The sequence below is a fragment of the Columba livia genome, chromosome 11 (assembly GCF_036013475.1).
Source record: "Columba livia isolate bColLiv1 breed racing homer chromosome 11, bColLiv1.pat.W.v2, whole genome shotgun sequence".
Lineage (NCBI taxonomy): Eukaryota > Metazoa > Chordata > Aves > Columbiformes > Columbidae > Columba > Columba livia.
The window spans coordinates 20,104,480-20,122,067 of record NC_088612.1 but is presented as its reverse complement, the minus strand read 5'-3'; the positions used below and the strand labels follow the sequence as shown (position 1 = coordinate 20,122,067).

The 17,588-nt window shown below is 41.3% G+C and overlaps 1 protein-coding gene across 11 annotated transcripts in view; it reads left to right on the top strand.

The window, feature by feature from the left end:
* NEO1 (neogenin 1) overlaps positions 1-17,588 on the top strand; it is a 160,943-nt gene that overhangs the window by 65,162 nt on the left and 78,193 nt on the right. For all 11 annotated transcript variants that reach the window (XM_065077127.1, XM_065077122.1, XM_065077126.1 and 8 more), the window contains exons 3-5: positions 4,341-4,616; positions 7,593-7,746; positions 15,346-15,482. In XM_065077127.1, coding sequence (XP_064933199.1) covers positions 4,341-4,616; positions 7,593-7,746; positions 15,346-15,482 — 567 coding nt within the window. The remainder of the gene's footprint in view (positions 1-4,340; positions 4,617-7,592; positions 7,747-15,345; positions 15,483-17,588) is intronic.

The window sequence follows — 17,588 nt, the reverse complement described above, 5'->3', positions numbered from 1 at the left end:
TACAGGATTGACCGTAGCCTGCCGGTGTGCAGACAGCTAATGTGGTTGCGAAATCTTTCAGGGAGATGTTTTCAGTAGACCCAGGGAAACAATTTTGTTATGTTCCTGTGGACGTTTGTGATCTTAAATTACAGCAGGCACTTCAATTTGTTTGGTGTCTCTTTGTTCTGCCAGCGGTGCGAGGTGAGAGAGAAGGAGGTTTTAGAGGTCGGTTGAAGCAAAAGCCGCTGTGACTGGGTTGAAGGATGAAGTTCTTCACCATAGGGACCTCAGATGGTAGATCAGGTTGTCCAAGAGGTGGTGCCATCCCCATCCATGTGGATTTTCAAGATCCAACTGACCAAATTGCTGGGTAACCTGCTCTGACCTCATAGCTGGCTCTGACCAGGTCCTTCCGACTCAAACCGTCCTCAATTCAGAGTCTTTAAAGATGAATAGATGGGGAACGAGGGAAAGAAACTAAAGACTGTAGCTTCATTAACTAAGCAGATGGAAAGTTGAAAGCAGCTGTGATTTTTATTCATGCAAATACCTTAGAGGGAGGGAGTAATGGATAAATATCAAAGATACAAAATAATTAATACCGAAACAAGGTCAAGATCAAAGATAAGAAGTTGGTTGTAAATATACTGGGAGGGGAAACAAGAAACTTTCTTCTCAGGGAAATGAGGTTGTGGAAGGAGCCTCCAGATAGAACAAGAAGGCGGGGGAAAAGCGTGTGATGGTTGGAGATGGACCCGTACAAGGTTATGGAGGGAACTGGGTGGCAAAACAGAAGGGAGCTGGATGTTCCAAATATCCTGTGCTAAATGCAATCCACCTGTGCTGAAGGACTGGGAAGATCTCTGGTTTTGTATCTGCTCCCCAATTAGATGCATGTTTTAGGTGCAGTTTGTTTTCTCTATAGAGGTTAAACACATTGTTTCACATTGCATTAACATTTTTGATCCCTCACATGGTGGCACGTGATTGTTTGCGGATGTTGGTCTTTAACTATAGGTCTTTTGTTTAATGTAGGTTGTGAAAATGGTGTTTTGTGGGTTTGCTCAAATCTCTTACCTGTTCGGCTTTGATTGCAGAACACTGGAGTTGGTTCAGACTTGTTTCTCTATGGGAGAAATATATGCGAAGGTTCTATGAGAAGTGTGTAGTAGAACTCGTGCTCAAGTGAGTGCTAATAATGCTCAGTCCTGCAGCCCAGGTAAAGAAGTTTGTCATTCAAGTGAAAAAAGCCTGAACATGTGACATCAGAAGCTGTTTCTTGCTGCTTTTCCAAAGACTTCTGAAAACAATTGGAGACCTAAGATCAGACAGTTTAAAAGACAAACAAACAAAAAAATCTGCAGGATTCTCCTGCAAGTAAACAGGAATTCCAGCTGGAAATGATAGGAAGTACCATTTAAAGAAACGTGTGTTAGAGATTCTTTCCAAGGCAGTGGAACATGGTGAATATGGTCAGAGAGAACTCCATGAGCTGGATTCCAGCACCAGTTAATAGCTGATAAGCAGCATGCAGTAATGTACTCTCTAGAACACTGGGGCTCAAGAGGTAGCTAACTCAGCCATTCCTTTTCCTGCCCTTCATGCGGCAGAGCCACGTGGTGTTTTTCACCCGTGAGTATTTCGTGTACCTCAACATCAGGGAAAGTCCCTGGGCTGAGTGTTTTATTTTCCCTTTTTAAAGGAACAGAGAATTGCAAAGCGCTGAGCTATGCATTTACATAAGACATTTTTAAAAAATCTACATGAGATTGGTCATATTACTGTTAAATTCGCAGTGCGTTCTTGATAGATATGTGTAAAGAGAGACTTGTAAAAATACAGAGTTGACCTGTTTGGAAATGAGTATTTAAACAGTGTAAAAGAATCATCTTCACAAGAGATAAATGGAAATTTTTCCATTTAGGTCAAACTTTTGACCACTGAAGATGATGGGTAAGAGATTTCACCTTTAGATTTGCTAGAAGAAGTGGAAAAGGTGAGAACCGACCTAAACTGTGTTGTGCTTTGTGATCTGGAGCCCTGGCAGCAGCACTGAATTAGAGGTTCCCAGGGCCTGCTGCCTCCCAGCGGGCGCCATTCTCACGCCTCAGTGATTGCACTGGGATGCTTTAACTTCTGCAACCCGTAGTTCCACTTTCCTTCTTTAAACTGGAAGCACACAGTGTACTGACTTCAGAGAAAAAAAAATCATAGTACATGCTTGAAGCTGTGTGCTCTTGAGAGGGAAGGGTAAAATGTCGAGAGTACCGGCAGGCTGTTTCTATGACAATATTAGCTTTAAGTGCAAGCGTAAGGAAGAATGAGACTGTTACTGTGTCCATGGCCACAACCACCCCTGTGTGGCTGCAGAAGGGAGAGCTGATAATCACAGAATCATACTGCTCTGGAAAATAGAGCAAAGAGGCTTTTCTTTCTCCTGTCCCATGATTTGTCCTCTTCCCCGCTCCCCACTTTCTGTTGCATTTATGAACCGTTTGCTTACATCGCTGATGGATGGGAAGGGGGAAGGAGATGAAAAAGTTTGCAGGTCGAGACAGATCACTGGCACTTGGGGTAAATTAATTTAATTTCTTGCCCGTTAAAAGAAAGTTGAGTGGTAGGAAAACAGAGACAAACACTAGAACACCTCACCCTGCCCTCTTCTCATTTCCCAGGCTCAGCTTCCCGCCTTCGTTTCCAGTTCTGCTCCCCCTGCGTCTGCTGAAGCTGCTCTCCCTCCTCCTCCTCCTCTCCCTCTCCCTCCTTCTCCTTTTCCTCCTCCTCTACCCGTGCTGTCACAGGGCTGTTTCTCACACATCGCTGGTGCAGCAGTTTCCTCATTTTTGGAGGTGATTGCACAGAGGAGCCACCGGCTTTGCCGCCCGGCTCAGCTCCGGCCTCCACAGGCCCGCTATGGGACCAGCCAGAACCAGCCGTGTCCAACACAGCGTGTCCCCAAGCTCTTGTCACAGAAGCCACCCCAGCAGCTGCTCACTGGGCCACGGCCACCCAAACCAAACCTGAAGCCATTCAGTGGGATTTGGGTATTTTTGGAGAACGTTTTTCCTCACAAGGTGACAGGTTTGTTGTGCGGCGCTGCCGGGTCGGGGTGGTAGTGATGCCTCGGTGTTATGCTGTGGAGAAACTCAGTTCTTGTTACACTAGCATGAGAGAGAAATATTTACGTAAGAATAAATGCAATTTTTACCTTATGGTGCTATATGCAAGGCTTTTTTGTAGCTGAAATCTTCAAAGCGATATCCTGTTTCCATTGAATTTCAGTGAGATTTGGTCCTTTAACACCCTCAGGCTCCATTTCATGGTCTAATTAAATTACTGTGAAGCTAAACCTTTACTTAGACATGGTTGGTGACAAAGCTGTAGAAAATACTTTTTGACTTTTTTGGCTTATTCTTAATGGCTAAACTTCTAATTTTAAGATTAGGAATCTTAGAAGCCGATCAGAAAAAAACCCTCTCATTATAAGCAGTCCTGTAGGCAGTAAATGTAAATTAAGATGTCGTGTAGACTGATAACATGAGAGTGTTGGAGGTGCCAGAACTCCTCCTCCATCCTGTCTCCTGAGTCAGAACTAGAGGGCATCTGTGTTCCTCTGCAAGTCAAGCAGAAGCTCTTACAAAATATGGTTCAGACTGTATTTATTCAGATGTACCAGGCAGAGACACTGTCTCAGTTTTTGCCACTCTTGTGCTGTATGTTCCTTAAGGATAGCAGCAACTCCGGAGAACCAGCAGAGCTTACCTCCAGGCCTAGTCCCATTTTTGAGGCCTCCAGAAAGCTCATCCAGTGCAATCCCCCATGGAGCAGGAACACCCAGATGAGGTTACACAGGAAGGTGTCCAGGCGGGTTGGAATGTCTGCACAGAAGGAGACTCCACAATCCCCTGGGCAGCCTGGGCCAGGCTCTGCCACCCTCACCCCAAACAAGTTTCTTCTCAGATTTCAGTGGAACCTCCTGTGTTCCAGTTTGCACCCATTGCCCCTTGTCCTGTCATTGGTTGTCACCAGAAGAGCCTGGCTCCATCCTCCTGACACTCCCCCTTTATATATCTGTAAACATGAATGAGGTCACCCCTCAGTCTCCTCTTCTGTTCTTTTCAATGTCTGCTTGTTCCTAAAACTTTTGGTTTTAAATCACTGCTTTTTATTATAGGTTTATTTACCCTTACACCAGCTATATTTAGCATTGTGCTATTAAGATTTGAAAGTTGGAGAGCAGCTTAATTATTTTTAAACTAGGTTCATGAATCTTGACTTGGACTTCAAAGCTTTGGTGCCATTGTCAGGTTGCCTCTAATTGTTTATTTATTTCTAACTCTTGTATTTTGTATTTGCAGGCCTTCCCAGGTTCGCCAGTCAGCCGGAATCCTCATCCGTCTACAGAGGAAACAGTGCAATCCTGAACTGTGAAGTCAACGTCGACCTGGCCCCGTTCGTGAGGTGGGAGCAGGATCGCCAGCCCGTCTTTCTGGACGACCGTGTATTTAAGTTGCCAAGTGGAGCTCTAATTATTAGCAATGCTACTGATACGGACGGAGGACTCTATCGCTGCATCATTGAAAGCGGTGGGACCCCCAAATACAGTGATGAAGCCGAGCTCAAGATTCTTCCAGGTACTAATCTGCTTTTATTTGAAAAAAATTATGTACATTTTTTTTCTCTGTGCGTAACTTGAAGTGGGTGTGGGCTCTTAACGCTGAAGGATTTTGGGCCTTGGGAACATCAGCCTGTATCTTGCAGGTGGGAAACAGAAAAGCAAAGTCATTTATCAACGTCTGAGCTCTTTGCGGTGGTTGGAAAAAGGCCAAAAATTCGCACATACTTTTTTGTCATGTTTAATGGTTTAGCTTTTAAGGGCTTTTTGGGAAAGTCTTCATTTTAAAAGTCACCAATAATAAACTTCCATTGTGACATATTCCAAAGAGGGAATTGGCTGTTTGAGTAGAAACATTTGGGGATTTCTAATTTCTCTGGCTTGAATCCCATGTTTAAAATACTGTTGAAGTTTCCAAAAGAAGTTAGTGCTTAGTCCCTCACGCTTGGGATGCTTAAGCTGAGGCAGTTTTAATTGTCGGAATATTTAGGACATTATGTTTCTTTAAACGTTGGACCCTTGTGGGAAGTCTCCAGAACACAAAAAGGGGAGTGACTTCATTTTGAAAGGTTCAGCTATGCCTATTGTGCTGAAATGTTTGGATTTTGTTTTTAATTAAAACAAAAAGTCCAGTCCTATTTCTACATTTAGGGTGTTCTGTTTGTGTGACACTACTGTGTGTCACCACATGTCCTAACGCAAAGCTTTGAAAATTGACCCAGAATAAGACAGGAGCACGAACCACGCTTTGCCAAACCTAGGGAAATACAGGCTGTGTTCTGTACGGGTTTTCCAAATTACTTCCAGAACTTTGTGCTGTCTCTTCTGAATTAGTCTTTGTGTTGGAATTCTTCTTCCATACTGTGTTGATCTTTCCATTTCTTATGGTTCCAGGTATAGTTTACTTGCTTTTATAATGTTTTGCTGAAGTTGATGAAGTGTAACGCTATTAGAGAATACAAATAACGCTATTTCCTTGCTTGGTCATGAGTCTGAAAGTGCTGATAGAGTTAAATTTTGCGCAATCCCTCCCAGCAGCCGTTTTTTTTTTGAGGTGGGATTAAACTGTCAAACAGAAATCTCTCTTCATCTTGAGTGGCCCCATAATTGATTGTTTGGTCTGAGATGTGTACGAAAGAAGGATTTGAATTAATCTCTTCTCCATTCATTTTATATCTGATGTGTGCCTGACACCACCCTGCTTCTGAATCCCCGAAATGCACCTGACATGTGCTCGCATCACACAGATTTGGATCCATGGGCAGCATTCTGCTTTTCCTGTTTTTATCTGTGGAGCTCCGTCTGCATTTCTGAGCTCTGCTGCTTGGTAGCAGGTGCTTTCAAATATAGGAATGCAAAGAAAAAATAAAGACTTTTAATCTTTGAATCCAGCTTGCACTAACCTGAGACCTGAACTCCTTTTTGTGAGCTCGGAGCGCTAATGAGTTGTGTCAGCGGTGACTCGTACCAGCCGCTCTCCCTGGTGTCATTACCTGCTGGCAATCTGTTAGACCTGGGTTTTGCAGCTCGGTTTGCTCCATATGCCACTCCACGTCACTCTCTGTGTTACCCGCCTGTTCACACGTGCTTTTATTTCTGGAGCAAGCAGACTTGTTTCTTCCAGTTGGGAATGTGGGCAGAGCTGCTGTGATGGTTCGTGTGTGGGCCTGAGACAGACAGAACGATCCAGGATCGCTGGAATTTGGCTCCCTTTGGCCCAGGACAATTCTGGAACGTGATTTCCATTGCACCTGGTTCTCTCCAGTACCCTGGCGACCTTATCGTACCTTGAAACACGTGCACGCCCTTGGTGTAGCGCTGTAAATGCTCAGTTAGTGTTTTTAGCACTTTGAGCTGAAGAACATGGAATCCAAGAACTTTCAGAATTTCCTGGGGGTGTCATGTGTGTCCCAGGTGAAACAGGGACCAAATACTGTGTGTGATGGGCACAGAATGGGCTTCAGCGAGCAAAAATAGTGCAGGCACACAACAGCCTGCCCCATTTAGGGGACCGAAATTAGCTTGTCCGATGCTGGAGCTTGCTTGTCATACAGCTTGTATTGAGAAAACTCCAGTGAATGCAGCATAAACATGGGGGTTTTTTGAGCGGTTGACAGAAATGCTGGTGTGTAGTAACTCATTTAATTATGGGGCAAGGAGGTATCGCAGAGACAAAGGTTACAAGCTGCATCTTCCATCAAGGTGTTACTGGGGTCCCTTGATGAACTGGTTGCAGCTCTGGGAACCGTGTCCTAAGGTTACCTTTGGGAAGTCATGGGGATTTTTAGTAAAGTGGAAAAGTAGCCTTTTGTTCTGGATATTTGTTCCTGGCAGTTTAGTTCAGAGTACACTGCTTTTATTGGTGGGTATGTTTTCAGATCTCACAAAGGGCCTTTTCCTGTAGGGAAGAATGAGTAAAGACTAAGTAGGAATTTTGCTTGTGCTTGTTTTAAAGGGGGAGGAGAAAAATGAAACAACCCCACCTCCAGCCCAATTCAAAGCAAAACTACTTCAGAGGATTGACTGTTTCCAAAGGGATGGAGAACCAGGGTGGATTTTTGTTTTAGTGTAAATCTTGTGTTACTTCAGCATGTGAATGATCTAGTTATTTTATTTCACTTAGGGTTGACTCTTTACTGCAGTAATTTCATTTTCTAGTGCCTAAAAGCCTGAGGTTGGCTGGACAAAGTCAAACTGCACCTTTATTTACTAAAGCTCTACTAGCTGGTGGTAATTCCAGCTTCAAGGCAGTAGCTTTCAGCCCACATTGCTTTCCAGGGAGTTGGAGGAGTCAGAATCCCAGTTAGCCTGTCTGGAGGAAATGGTAAAGAGTTATTCATGTGGGAGGAGGGAAAACCCCGTATGTAGCTAAGATGATGATTCAGTCCTGTGAAGATGCAGAGAAGAAATCAGATGTTTCATTTGTTCTTTTTAATATGATCGTCTTCCAATTCCACATCTGGTGACGACTTTGTCATTTCCAACGCGTTTGCAGATCCGGAGGAGCCGCAGAAGCTGAGGTTTGCGAAGCAGCCGTCTTCTCTAACTAGAGTTACTGGGCAAAGTGCAGTTTTTCCGTGTGTTGCCGTAGGATTTCCAACTCCCTACATCAGGTGGACAAGAAATGAAGAGGAGCTTATCACAGAAGGGTGAGTATATTTTTATGTAACGGTAGGAATCCAGCTAGAGTTACTGTTTTACACGACAGCACAATTTGCTTTCTGCGTCATTTTAAAGCAGAAGCTTCTAGACGGAGTCTTGTGGCAGGTAAGGTGGTTCATGAGGCTCACGGAACAATCTCAGCGTATTCATTTTTTTGTAGGCACCTGAAACCAGGAAATCTTATTTGAAGCAGGGAGGTTATTAAGAATATATTACTTTTAGATTGCCACTGGAATAAAAGAAGCAATTAAGGGAATAAGGACACTGCATAAAAGCTGGTGGTTCTTCATGCTGGCAAATTATGTGTGTGAAGCCCTGCACTCGCATTACTCTTTGGGTAGTGATGTTCCAATATGCGTCTAAATGTTCCATAAGAATTTAAGAATAAGCAGAATGTCATAATTTCTCATTAAAAGAGAATATTAAAATGTTAGGCATGATTTAAAAAAAACAGGCTTTCAGGAATGGATTAAGTGAAAACTGCTCTATTATACACTGTCATTGCTGGTGTATTCACTCAAAATAACAGGGTGGAAAAGATGTATATAAACCAAAACAAGTCTTACCAAGGAAAGTTATCTTTTTGTCTGTTTAATGAACATGCTAGAACAAGGAAATTACAAACAGATACTTGAATGTTCTCAGTGTCCTCAAAGTCAGTGGTGAGATTAATGTGGAAACAAGTTAATTGTAAAACAATTAGGGTTAAAGTTATATTGGGGCATGGCTGCCACAGAAAGCAGCTAGAGGAATATGGAGTATTTCTGCAGTACCAGTGGTGGTAATAGATCTCTCTTTTTTGTCAACTCTTAAATTAAAAAATCCAGGGGCTCATAATTTCAACTGTCTTTATCTGGGAAATGCAAATTCCTGTGGGTAATGACTAACACTGCTAATACTGAGAAATTGTCTCCGTGTCAGTCTGATGGCACATGATTTACATTGTTTTTTCGTAAATATAAGAAATCACTCACAAAGAACTGTACGGAATCATTAGGGTTGCACAGTCAAATGTGATGAAATGCCATAATAAATGCGCCTGGTAAGACATTAATTTGTTTTTCTTGTATGTAAGATGATATCCTGTAATATCTTAAGTTTTGGTGCCCCTCTGCGCCACCCTTCCCCAGGTTATGTTGCATTGGGTGTGGGTTAAAGCTCCCTCAACGCAGACCCAAATTTTGAACTCGTGCTCCGGATACAGTCCCATCCATGTCCTCAGGAGCTTTCCTGGGCAGGCTGGACATGAGTGACTAGAGTTACCTTGCTGATGAAGTGGATTTTTTCTTGCAGTGAAGAGTGTGCTCATTCTGGAGTTTAGTCTGAAGGCAGGTAAAGTAGAAGACTGGATTTTTTCCCCTCTGTAGCAGTAAGATTCCTTCATTGTTTAAGTGATCACACTGTGCCAAAACTCTGAAGCCTGCGACTCATGACTATGGCTTAGCAGAGAACAGATTCAAACAGTAGACAACAAAAAATTCCTAACTCCTTGGCCTTGACAGCTGCTGTATGATGCTTTAGAACAGAGTAACCAGAAAGTCTCTAGAACTAAACATTAAGATTTATTGTTGGAGTAAAGCCAGCAGTTAGACTGCTGCAAAATAGGTACCTCATCTTGTTATGCATGTTCTGTTAATTTAATTACAAATGAAATCACTTTTAATTTGTATTAAAATCCCCTTTTGATATCCAAGTAAGACTTCTCTTATGAGCATGACTTTTCTTTGTCCCAAGGAAAAAACGGTCCATTTAATCCAGAGGAGTTTCAATGTACATGTGAAAGGCTCTTAAATCATGGCTGCTGTCTGTACACACACACTGCAGCCATTAGCATACATATATATGTATACACACCTGTATATACATAAATATTTGTACCCATCTCTATGTACTATGGGGTTAGCCTGGATTGCATGGTCAGTTGTGTCCCTGATTTTTACTCCTTGTTAAATGGTTTAGGCACACCAACCTTATTTTTGTCTTTTTTAACTGTGGCAATTAAGCCAATACAAGGTTAAACATTTTCCTTTCAAGCTGCATTTCTAAGGAGAATATGTATTTATACAGGAGCCTGTATTTATATGAAAAAATAGCATAATTTTAAGGATCTGGAGTGGTGAGTTTTTGGAATTAAATATTTGTTAGAAGACCTGAAAAAAGGGAAGGCGTTGAATTTCAATGGAGTGTTTGTCAAAGGCTGCAATGAGATTGATGTGAGTGGATAAATCCGGGTGAAGTGGAATGCTGGCAGTCTTGGCACTGGTTCAAACAAGCAGCCTGGAATGCAGTATCTTGTGAAATGAGTTTGCTTTGATAAAGTGCTTTCTAAACTAATTTTGGTTGAATTGGCTTACTAGTCAAGCTAGTAATGTTTGATATGTCATAATTTTCTCAAAACTCCCTAGTTAGAAAAGAAAGGAAAAGGCCAAACCCTATTCTAGGCTGAGATTTCTGGCGTCTGTAGCTCCAAACCAGAGCTTCACAACGCGAAGCTAGCCTGTAAGCTCAGAGCAAAACAGAAGAAAAGCCCATTATATGTATTAATTGTTGTATGATCTTTGATATAGTGTATTGTGCTCATAGTTCTTCAGTTTAGCATTGGCCACCCTGTCATATATGTGGTTCAGCAATGTGCAAATGCATTCTGCTTTTTCAGCTGGATTTCCTCCGTAAACTGAGAATATTTCTGCCAGGAACGGAGAAAAAACTGAGAGCAATGGACGGTCAAGTGTCCAGCTATTTGAATAGATCTGATGTCCTTTACAGAAAACTTTTACAGTGATTCCACCATATTTTTAATATTACCTGATACAAAAGGCTGTAATGGAAGTGTTAGTTATATACAGGTTGAAGAGTTTTTCAGGTTTTGCCAACTTTGAGCCTTTCGTACTTGTTTTTATGCTTTGTTTTTAATGTCTGGCTAAGGATCCACTGTGTGAGGTTCTGGTTTTTTGTAAATACAGGAGCGGTTTTGTGCTTTTGCTGATTGTGAGGTTGGGAAGTGAAGTTTCAGGTGAGGTGGCTGCACAAGTGGATTTCCAGAGCCTGGGAGATGGGCACAGGGTTTCAGCCGTTTGGAGAATGATGTTCCGCTCTGAAACCTCAAACAGCATATATTGTGTATCTTGATGTGTATTTGGACACTTATATGGGAGAAATTACAAATGCATGTGCCTCAAATTCTTGAAAACGTTACATTAAATTAGATGGTTCATCTGAAAATAAACAATTGGAAGGACCCTGAACAATAACATCCTATTTTACTAAGGCTCTTGAAGCACAGAAGACTCTTTGGTGGTTTGGGGCTGTTCAGCTCAGCAACATTTTATGTTGGAAAATGCCTGCAAAAAACTGTAACGTGGTTTTATGGTTAATAATTGTCTAAAGTGGATCAGAAAGCTGAGGTTGCATGTGTGAGATCAATTTAATGCTGTTGCTGTATGTGTTCAAATGAAGTCTTTAATTGTATGACCACATACATATTCTTAATGCTTGATGCGGATGTGTTATACTTTCAGTTATTACATGTTATTGTTTGCCAGCCACTCAGAGTGATTTGTATTAAGTGAATTACACTTGCCCAACTCAGTAAAGGTTAAACATAGCAGAGTAATTATGGAGATTTTTCTGGTAGTAGATTCCACGAAATAATCTAATTTACTGTCTAATTTTATCTGCTGTACTTTACCGAGGCTGCAAACAGATTAGAAGATGTTTTGGGAATAGTAATTTAGAAGAGGAAAAAAAGAAGCTGAAACCTCAGGGTATAACTGGCTGTTTGAATACAGTAAATTAATAAAGGCTCACTATATTTTGTGATAATGAAGCATAAAATGAGTGTATGAGTTAGGTATCCAAGTAGCTCAAGTAATTGTATATAATGAGTGTGTAACTCAGGGCTGTATGGAATGCATGTAAAAGGCTTGAATTTGATTTTCTTGTTACCTGACAATTTGAATGATCAATCCTTGTTGTTTTTAATGACACTTGAAATTACGTTACCACTACTACATTTAGCTGATTTTTCTCTCCAGCGTCTGAAATCTGATTGCTTTGCTCTTGTGTGGAAATGCTTCCTTGTCCTTACAAAATTAAGAAGGTTTTACTTTATAATAAATGCACGGGGTTTTGAAGTCTGGAATTCTTCCACAACTAATACATACGGAAGGAATCACCAAAGAGTCTGACAGATTAGTTGTTTTCTTCCATGCTTTTAGCAGCAGTGAACTTGCATTGGATCAATATTGGTAAATAAAAGTATAGCACACAATTTAGATGGCCGAGACTATATGACCTTGTTTCTTGAAAAGAAAGTGAATTCATGTAAATGCTGCTGTGTACAAGGAGTTTGTGAGATCCTGCATGACAAACCGTTGTTGCTAACGTGACAAGATCTAGTAAGTTGTTTTACACTTAAGTTACCATGTGAAGTGCTGGTCAGTGCCCATGACAGGCTGCTGCCTCACTCCACTTTGGCAGAGGCTGGCTGTGGGAAGATGAGCATCGTAAAGCACGTGATGCTTTTAGGTAGATAACAACAGAAGTTGGTGGATATCCGGAAAAAAGCATTATACAGCATCAAAATCACACTGGGCCTTTTAGCATTCCTGTGTGATTTAGTCTCAGTTTCTCACTTCCAGTCAGTTCTTTCCACACCACTTTCCTTCCTGTTCTGCGTCCTGTCACTGATGGATGTTTCACATTTACCAGTTGGCTCCATTCCATAGAATCATAGAAACATTTCAGTTGGAACAGACCCTCAGGATCATCGAGTCCAACCATAACCCAACTCTAGCACAGCCCTATGTCCCTGAGAACCTCATCTGTGTCTGTCCAACCCTCCCGGGATGGTGACTCCAGCACTGCCCTGGGCAGCCTGTTCCAATGCCCCACAGCCCTTTGGGGAAGAAATTGTTCCTAAATCCACCCTCAACCTCCCCTGGTGCAACTTGAGTCTGTTTCCTCTGCTCCTGGCGCTTGTTCCTGGGGAGCAGAGCCCGACCCCCCTGTCTCCAAGCTCCTTTCAGGCAGTTCAGAGATCAGAAGGTCTCCCCTCAGCTCCTGTTCTCCAGACTCTTCCCCAGCCTGCACCGTTCATGGGGTTGTTGTGACCCAAGTGCAGGACCTGGCACTTGGCTTTGTTGAACCTCACACAATTGACTTCAGCCCATCGACCCAGCCGGTCCAGATCCATCTGTGTGGCCTTCCCACCCTCCAGCACATCAACATCCACCCAGTTTGGTGTCATCTGCAAACTTAGTGAGGGTACACTCGATCCTCTCGTCCAGATCATTGATAAAGAGATTCAACAGAACTGGCAGTACTGAGCCCTTCTTTTATTTTAGCCCTCAGCGGATTATATGCCAGTCAGGATAATTTAATTTGTTTTGAAAGCTACAAAAAATAATCAGATAAGGTATTTTACATACTAAAAGGAGATGCAGAACTGCCTGTATGTATGCGTCACGGTCCAGACTTGTCTTCCTCATTTATTTTTCTTTAGGCATGGTTTTAGTGCAGCCTTAACGTGTCTAACACACCATTCTGTTCAACTTGACAATGTTTGGAAAGCTCTTCTGTGTTCGTGGACTGTTGATGTCCAGATACAGACAAAGAGATTCAAGAACTGGGAAGAGCATCATTTTCTTAGATGTTTTTAGATGTCTTAGAACTTTCTTAGATGGTCACATTTGCCATGGAGGTGGTGTAGTCCAAGACTTTTGCGTTAGTTTCTTTGTGCTGACTTAACAGGCTTGCGTGGTTTAAATCTAATGAATTTATCTGAATAGAATACAAGGAAGTGGGAGAAGAGGGGGGAAAAAAGTGATAGAGTTTTGGCAGCTTCTGTTCACATCTCCTTTGTGCAGGCTTTTCTTGCTCGAGATGGGAGATGGATCATCCTTTGTTATCTTTGGTTACCAATAGAGCTCTTGTTTTTTTCTACATATTAGTTTTTCGTCTGATCCACAACAGGGGGCTTCTGCTTGGTTTTTTTTTGGCTGCACTGGCAATAAAATACCATCAAAATAATCCAAGATATATCTTCTCATCTCCTTATTATGCCCTTGAATCACTGTTGAGCGCTTCCAAAAAGCCCCTTTAATGACAAACTTGCTGTTTTCCTCTTAGCCTGAACCTCTTTGCGGTGCTGTTCACAAACTCCTCTACTGTTTTTTCCTCTTTTTAAAGCTCCTAATAAATATTTTCATATTTATTAACATCTTCACTCAAATTCCCTATGCTTCTTGCAGAACAAACTTTGTGATCCTCCTGTTACTGGATCACGGAAACAGGATCCCTCCCTGGACATGCTTAGGACTGGCTTCTTTCACTTCATTCCAATAATGATTTTGTTTGTTCAGTTTTTAAATGTATTGAACCAGAAATTTGATGAACAATTAGAGTAGTATCATAAATCAATAATTATGTGGTAATTACTTAGGTGAGTCAAAAGTCTTTGTGTCCTAACCATTTGCCTTTCTGAGTAAGAAAGAGCATTGGTTCAACTGACATAATTCCACTAGAATTTCAAATGGAGAAAATAATTAGTTGGTGGGTTTTGAGAGATCAAAAAAGTTAATTGTTTTAATGTGCTGTTAATATATTGAAAGAATTCAGTCCATTCCTGCCCGCTGAGCCATTGCTTGGTAATACGAGAAAGGAAGCCATCAGGTAGACTCTTTTACATATATATATATATGTATATATACTTTTTTTTTTAACTGCAATTAAGAATGGCTTGGGATGAGCATCCAGTCGTGATCTGGTGTCTCAGCTTGGTGTTTTCGCTATTGGTATTGACATCTTACTGTGGACACTTGGAGCAATGAAGAATCTTGGAGAACTCTCATACAAATGTGTATCACGTGAAAGGGAATGGTGGTTGCAAGGGGAGAAGGATGCTGAGGGTACTGCATAGAATGCTACATTCAGCGTAAAAAGCAGATCAGCTATAAGTGCAAACCCTCCCCCACCCTTTACAAGTCAGAGGGAGAAAATTCTCTATGGAAATTTTGCCAACTTGTTCAATTTGTCTTTTGAATTTTTTCAACCTGTACCTTATTCTGAAATCTGACATCTTACCGAAGCAGCTATTTTATTACAAAAATTCCATTAATTTACGTAACACAATATACATTGCTGTTATTATGTTGTACAAGCATAAGTCTGGCATGTTATAGTTCATTTGACTTTTCAAGCAATCATTCCAGCTGTATCTGCAAAATGTGCTTTTTTTATGATGTGGTTGTGTTATTTAACTTTTAAAGTTTTAGTTCCTATTGTCTCAATACTGTGAAACGCATTTAATTAAGAAGAACTGAAGCTGAAAGCGTAAGAAAGGATGAGCTGCTCTTGTGGAATTGATATAGTTGAAGTTAATTTTCAATGTGAAGCCAATTCTGGAGTTTGAACATCTAGTTAAAAATTCCTCTCTAACGTGGCTCCTTGTAAATGGCGCCCAGGAATACGATATGTAAGCACTTCTTTGGGTTACGTAGACACTGCAGTCCTGCATGTGCTTCTCTGGGAACACCTGGTTTTGGTGCATTTGGCCCTCAGCTCACCCTGTGTCCTGTTTTGTGCAGCTCGGAAAGGTTGGTGCTGCTACCGGGGGGCAGCCTGGAGATCGGGGACATTGTGGCGGAGGACGCCGGGACCTACACCTGCCTGGCGGAGAACGGCAACGACACCATCGAGGCGCAGGCCGAACTTTCCGTGCAAGGTGGGGCAAATGTTTAATTTTCAGAGAGAACAGATCCCAGCTGAATTTTCACAAGAGTTTTGTTGTGCGATCGGTTAAAAACCAGACAAAACCTCCCTCGGTTCTGTTGTGTGACGTGCCACTCTTGGTCAAACTGCTTATAATTTAATTAATATTCAAACGTGGAATTTACTTACAAAAAGCATCTTGAGCGTGGTTAAAATCTGCTCTATGTTCTCATATAATATGAAATGTGGTTGATGCCATATACTTTTTGTTCTAAAGGCAGACCAAGGTCCTAATGTGGCTGATCACATCTAAAAATGGACCTAGAGTACTGCTGCTTAGGTCAGCCTTGAAAAGGACGTACATAAAATATTTTGCATAATCCTTAAATATACTGTTGTTTTTGAAGAGCTTGACAGAAGATAAAACCCAAGATAAGTAATTATTTAGTAATACCCTGATTTATTGTGTGTATAACTGTTTTTCTTCCTCTTGAAAGCTATTTTTACTAGGAACAGCACTGAAAATTTGATAACATTGATTTAAAAACCTGTGCAATTAAATTAGACTTGTTAGGGAGTGGGAGAAAAAAAGGGTAGAAGTTTGGCTTCTTCACCTTTTTTGCTTTCATGGGGGAATGTGTCCTTTTTATTAATTGGATCTTGATATTGATTTGAAATTGTTCAGCAGGAATTTACAGGCGTGTGAGGTTTTTGAAAGCCAAGAAATTCTGGTCATGCAGACAAAACCCCCACGTTTTTCTTACCTTGTTTCTTGGGCCAAAAGAATAAAGGTAGATGCTCCCTCTTTTGAAATACTTACATGCTTGATGCTTTCCTGAGCTTTATGATGGTTTTACTCAGCTCAGTGTGTGCTGCTTTTAATTCACTTCCCACCCATATATTTTACAGAATGGACACGAGGCATTGAGCTTTATGGGCAGTGGTAGAAATTAATAATATTAATGATACGATGCAATTAAGCGAAGCAAGTCGTAGATGAGTGAGATTATAACCTCAATGTAGGATATACAACCAGGTCGCTTGGGGGATGGAAGTGATCTTGAGATCACTCTTTGCTCCTTATCTAAACTAATGTGATTTCTTTACTTGGTTATAAAGATTTAGAATATGTTCTGCCAGCTCTTTTACGCTGAATTTTTCTTGCGTGCCTGGCACAATAAAAAGAAATGGTAATGCTTGAGTAGTAAAATACATTAAAGATTATACTGAATGCATTTTGGAAAGCTGAATTTCTGATTTTACTTGCTAGTTCTAATGTTAATTCTGCTTTCCTTTGAGAGGTCACTATAGAGAGCAATTGTATTTCTGCATTACTATAATTTGGCGAAGGGTGGAATAGTTGGCGTAACTGCTATCTGATCACTTACCATTTGCATCTAGACTAGAAAAAGTGTCATCTCTCCCCACCTAATAACTTCCTGAGTTTGCTTTGAGCTTCTTCTGTCATTCCTTCAAATGGTACCTGAAACTAATGGAGCTTACTCACATCCTACTGGCGACACTTAAAGATATCATCTCTTTCTTATACCTTGAGTTGAACAGGCTACCTTGTGTCTTTAAAAACTATCACCCAACTTTATTATCCTCAGTGTGTATCTGGGAGCTAGAGTTACGAGAATTGCATTTGTTTCAGAGGATGATGGGAAAATTAATGCAGCATTTTGATGAATATGCAAAATGTGCACAGTACTGGTCCTGAGAACACAGGAAAAAGTAGCCTTTCACTACTTGTGAAAGTAAGTAGTGGTATTCACTTGAGAAATCACTTATATTTTAGGTGGGTTTGGAGAGAAGAAAGAGTGTTTTTAAAGTAGCCTACCTTTTTGAGGAGAACAACAGAAAGAATCATAAATGAATCCCTGTTGTTGTCATTAGTGACCTTCTTTGTGCCTTTATCTGTGAAACATCTTTGAATTTCAACCCTTTGCTAAACCTAGTTATTCTTTGATATGATAAGTAGGGATTTTTTCTTTTTTGAGAAATACAGGGAGTTTGGAGCACTAGGAATCTAGAGTATCTCTTGGAAGGTGGTGGGTTTTGCCGTAGCTTCTGTCAAGCGCCTGGAATGAACCGTGTGTGTAGTGGTGACTCCAGCCGC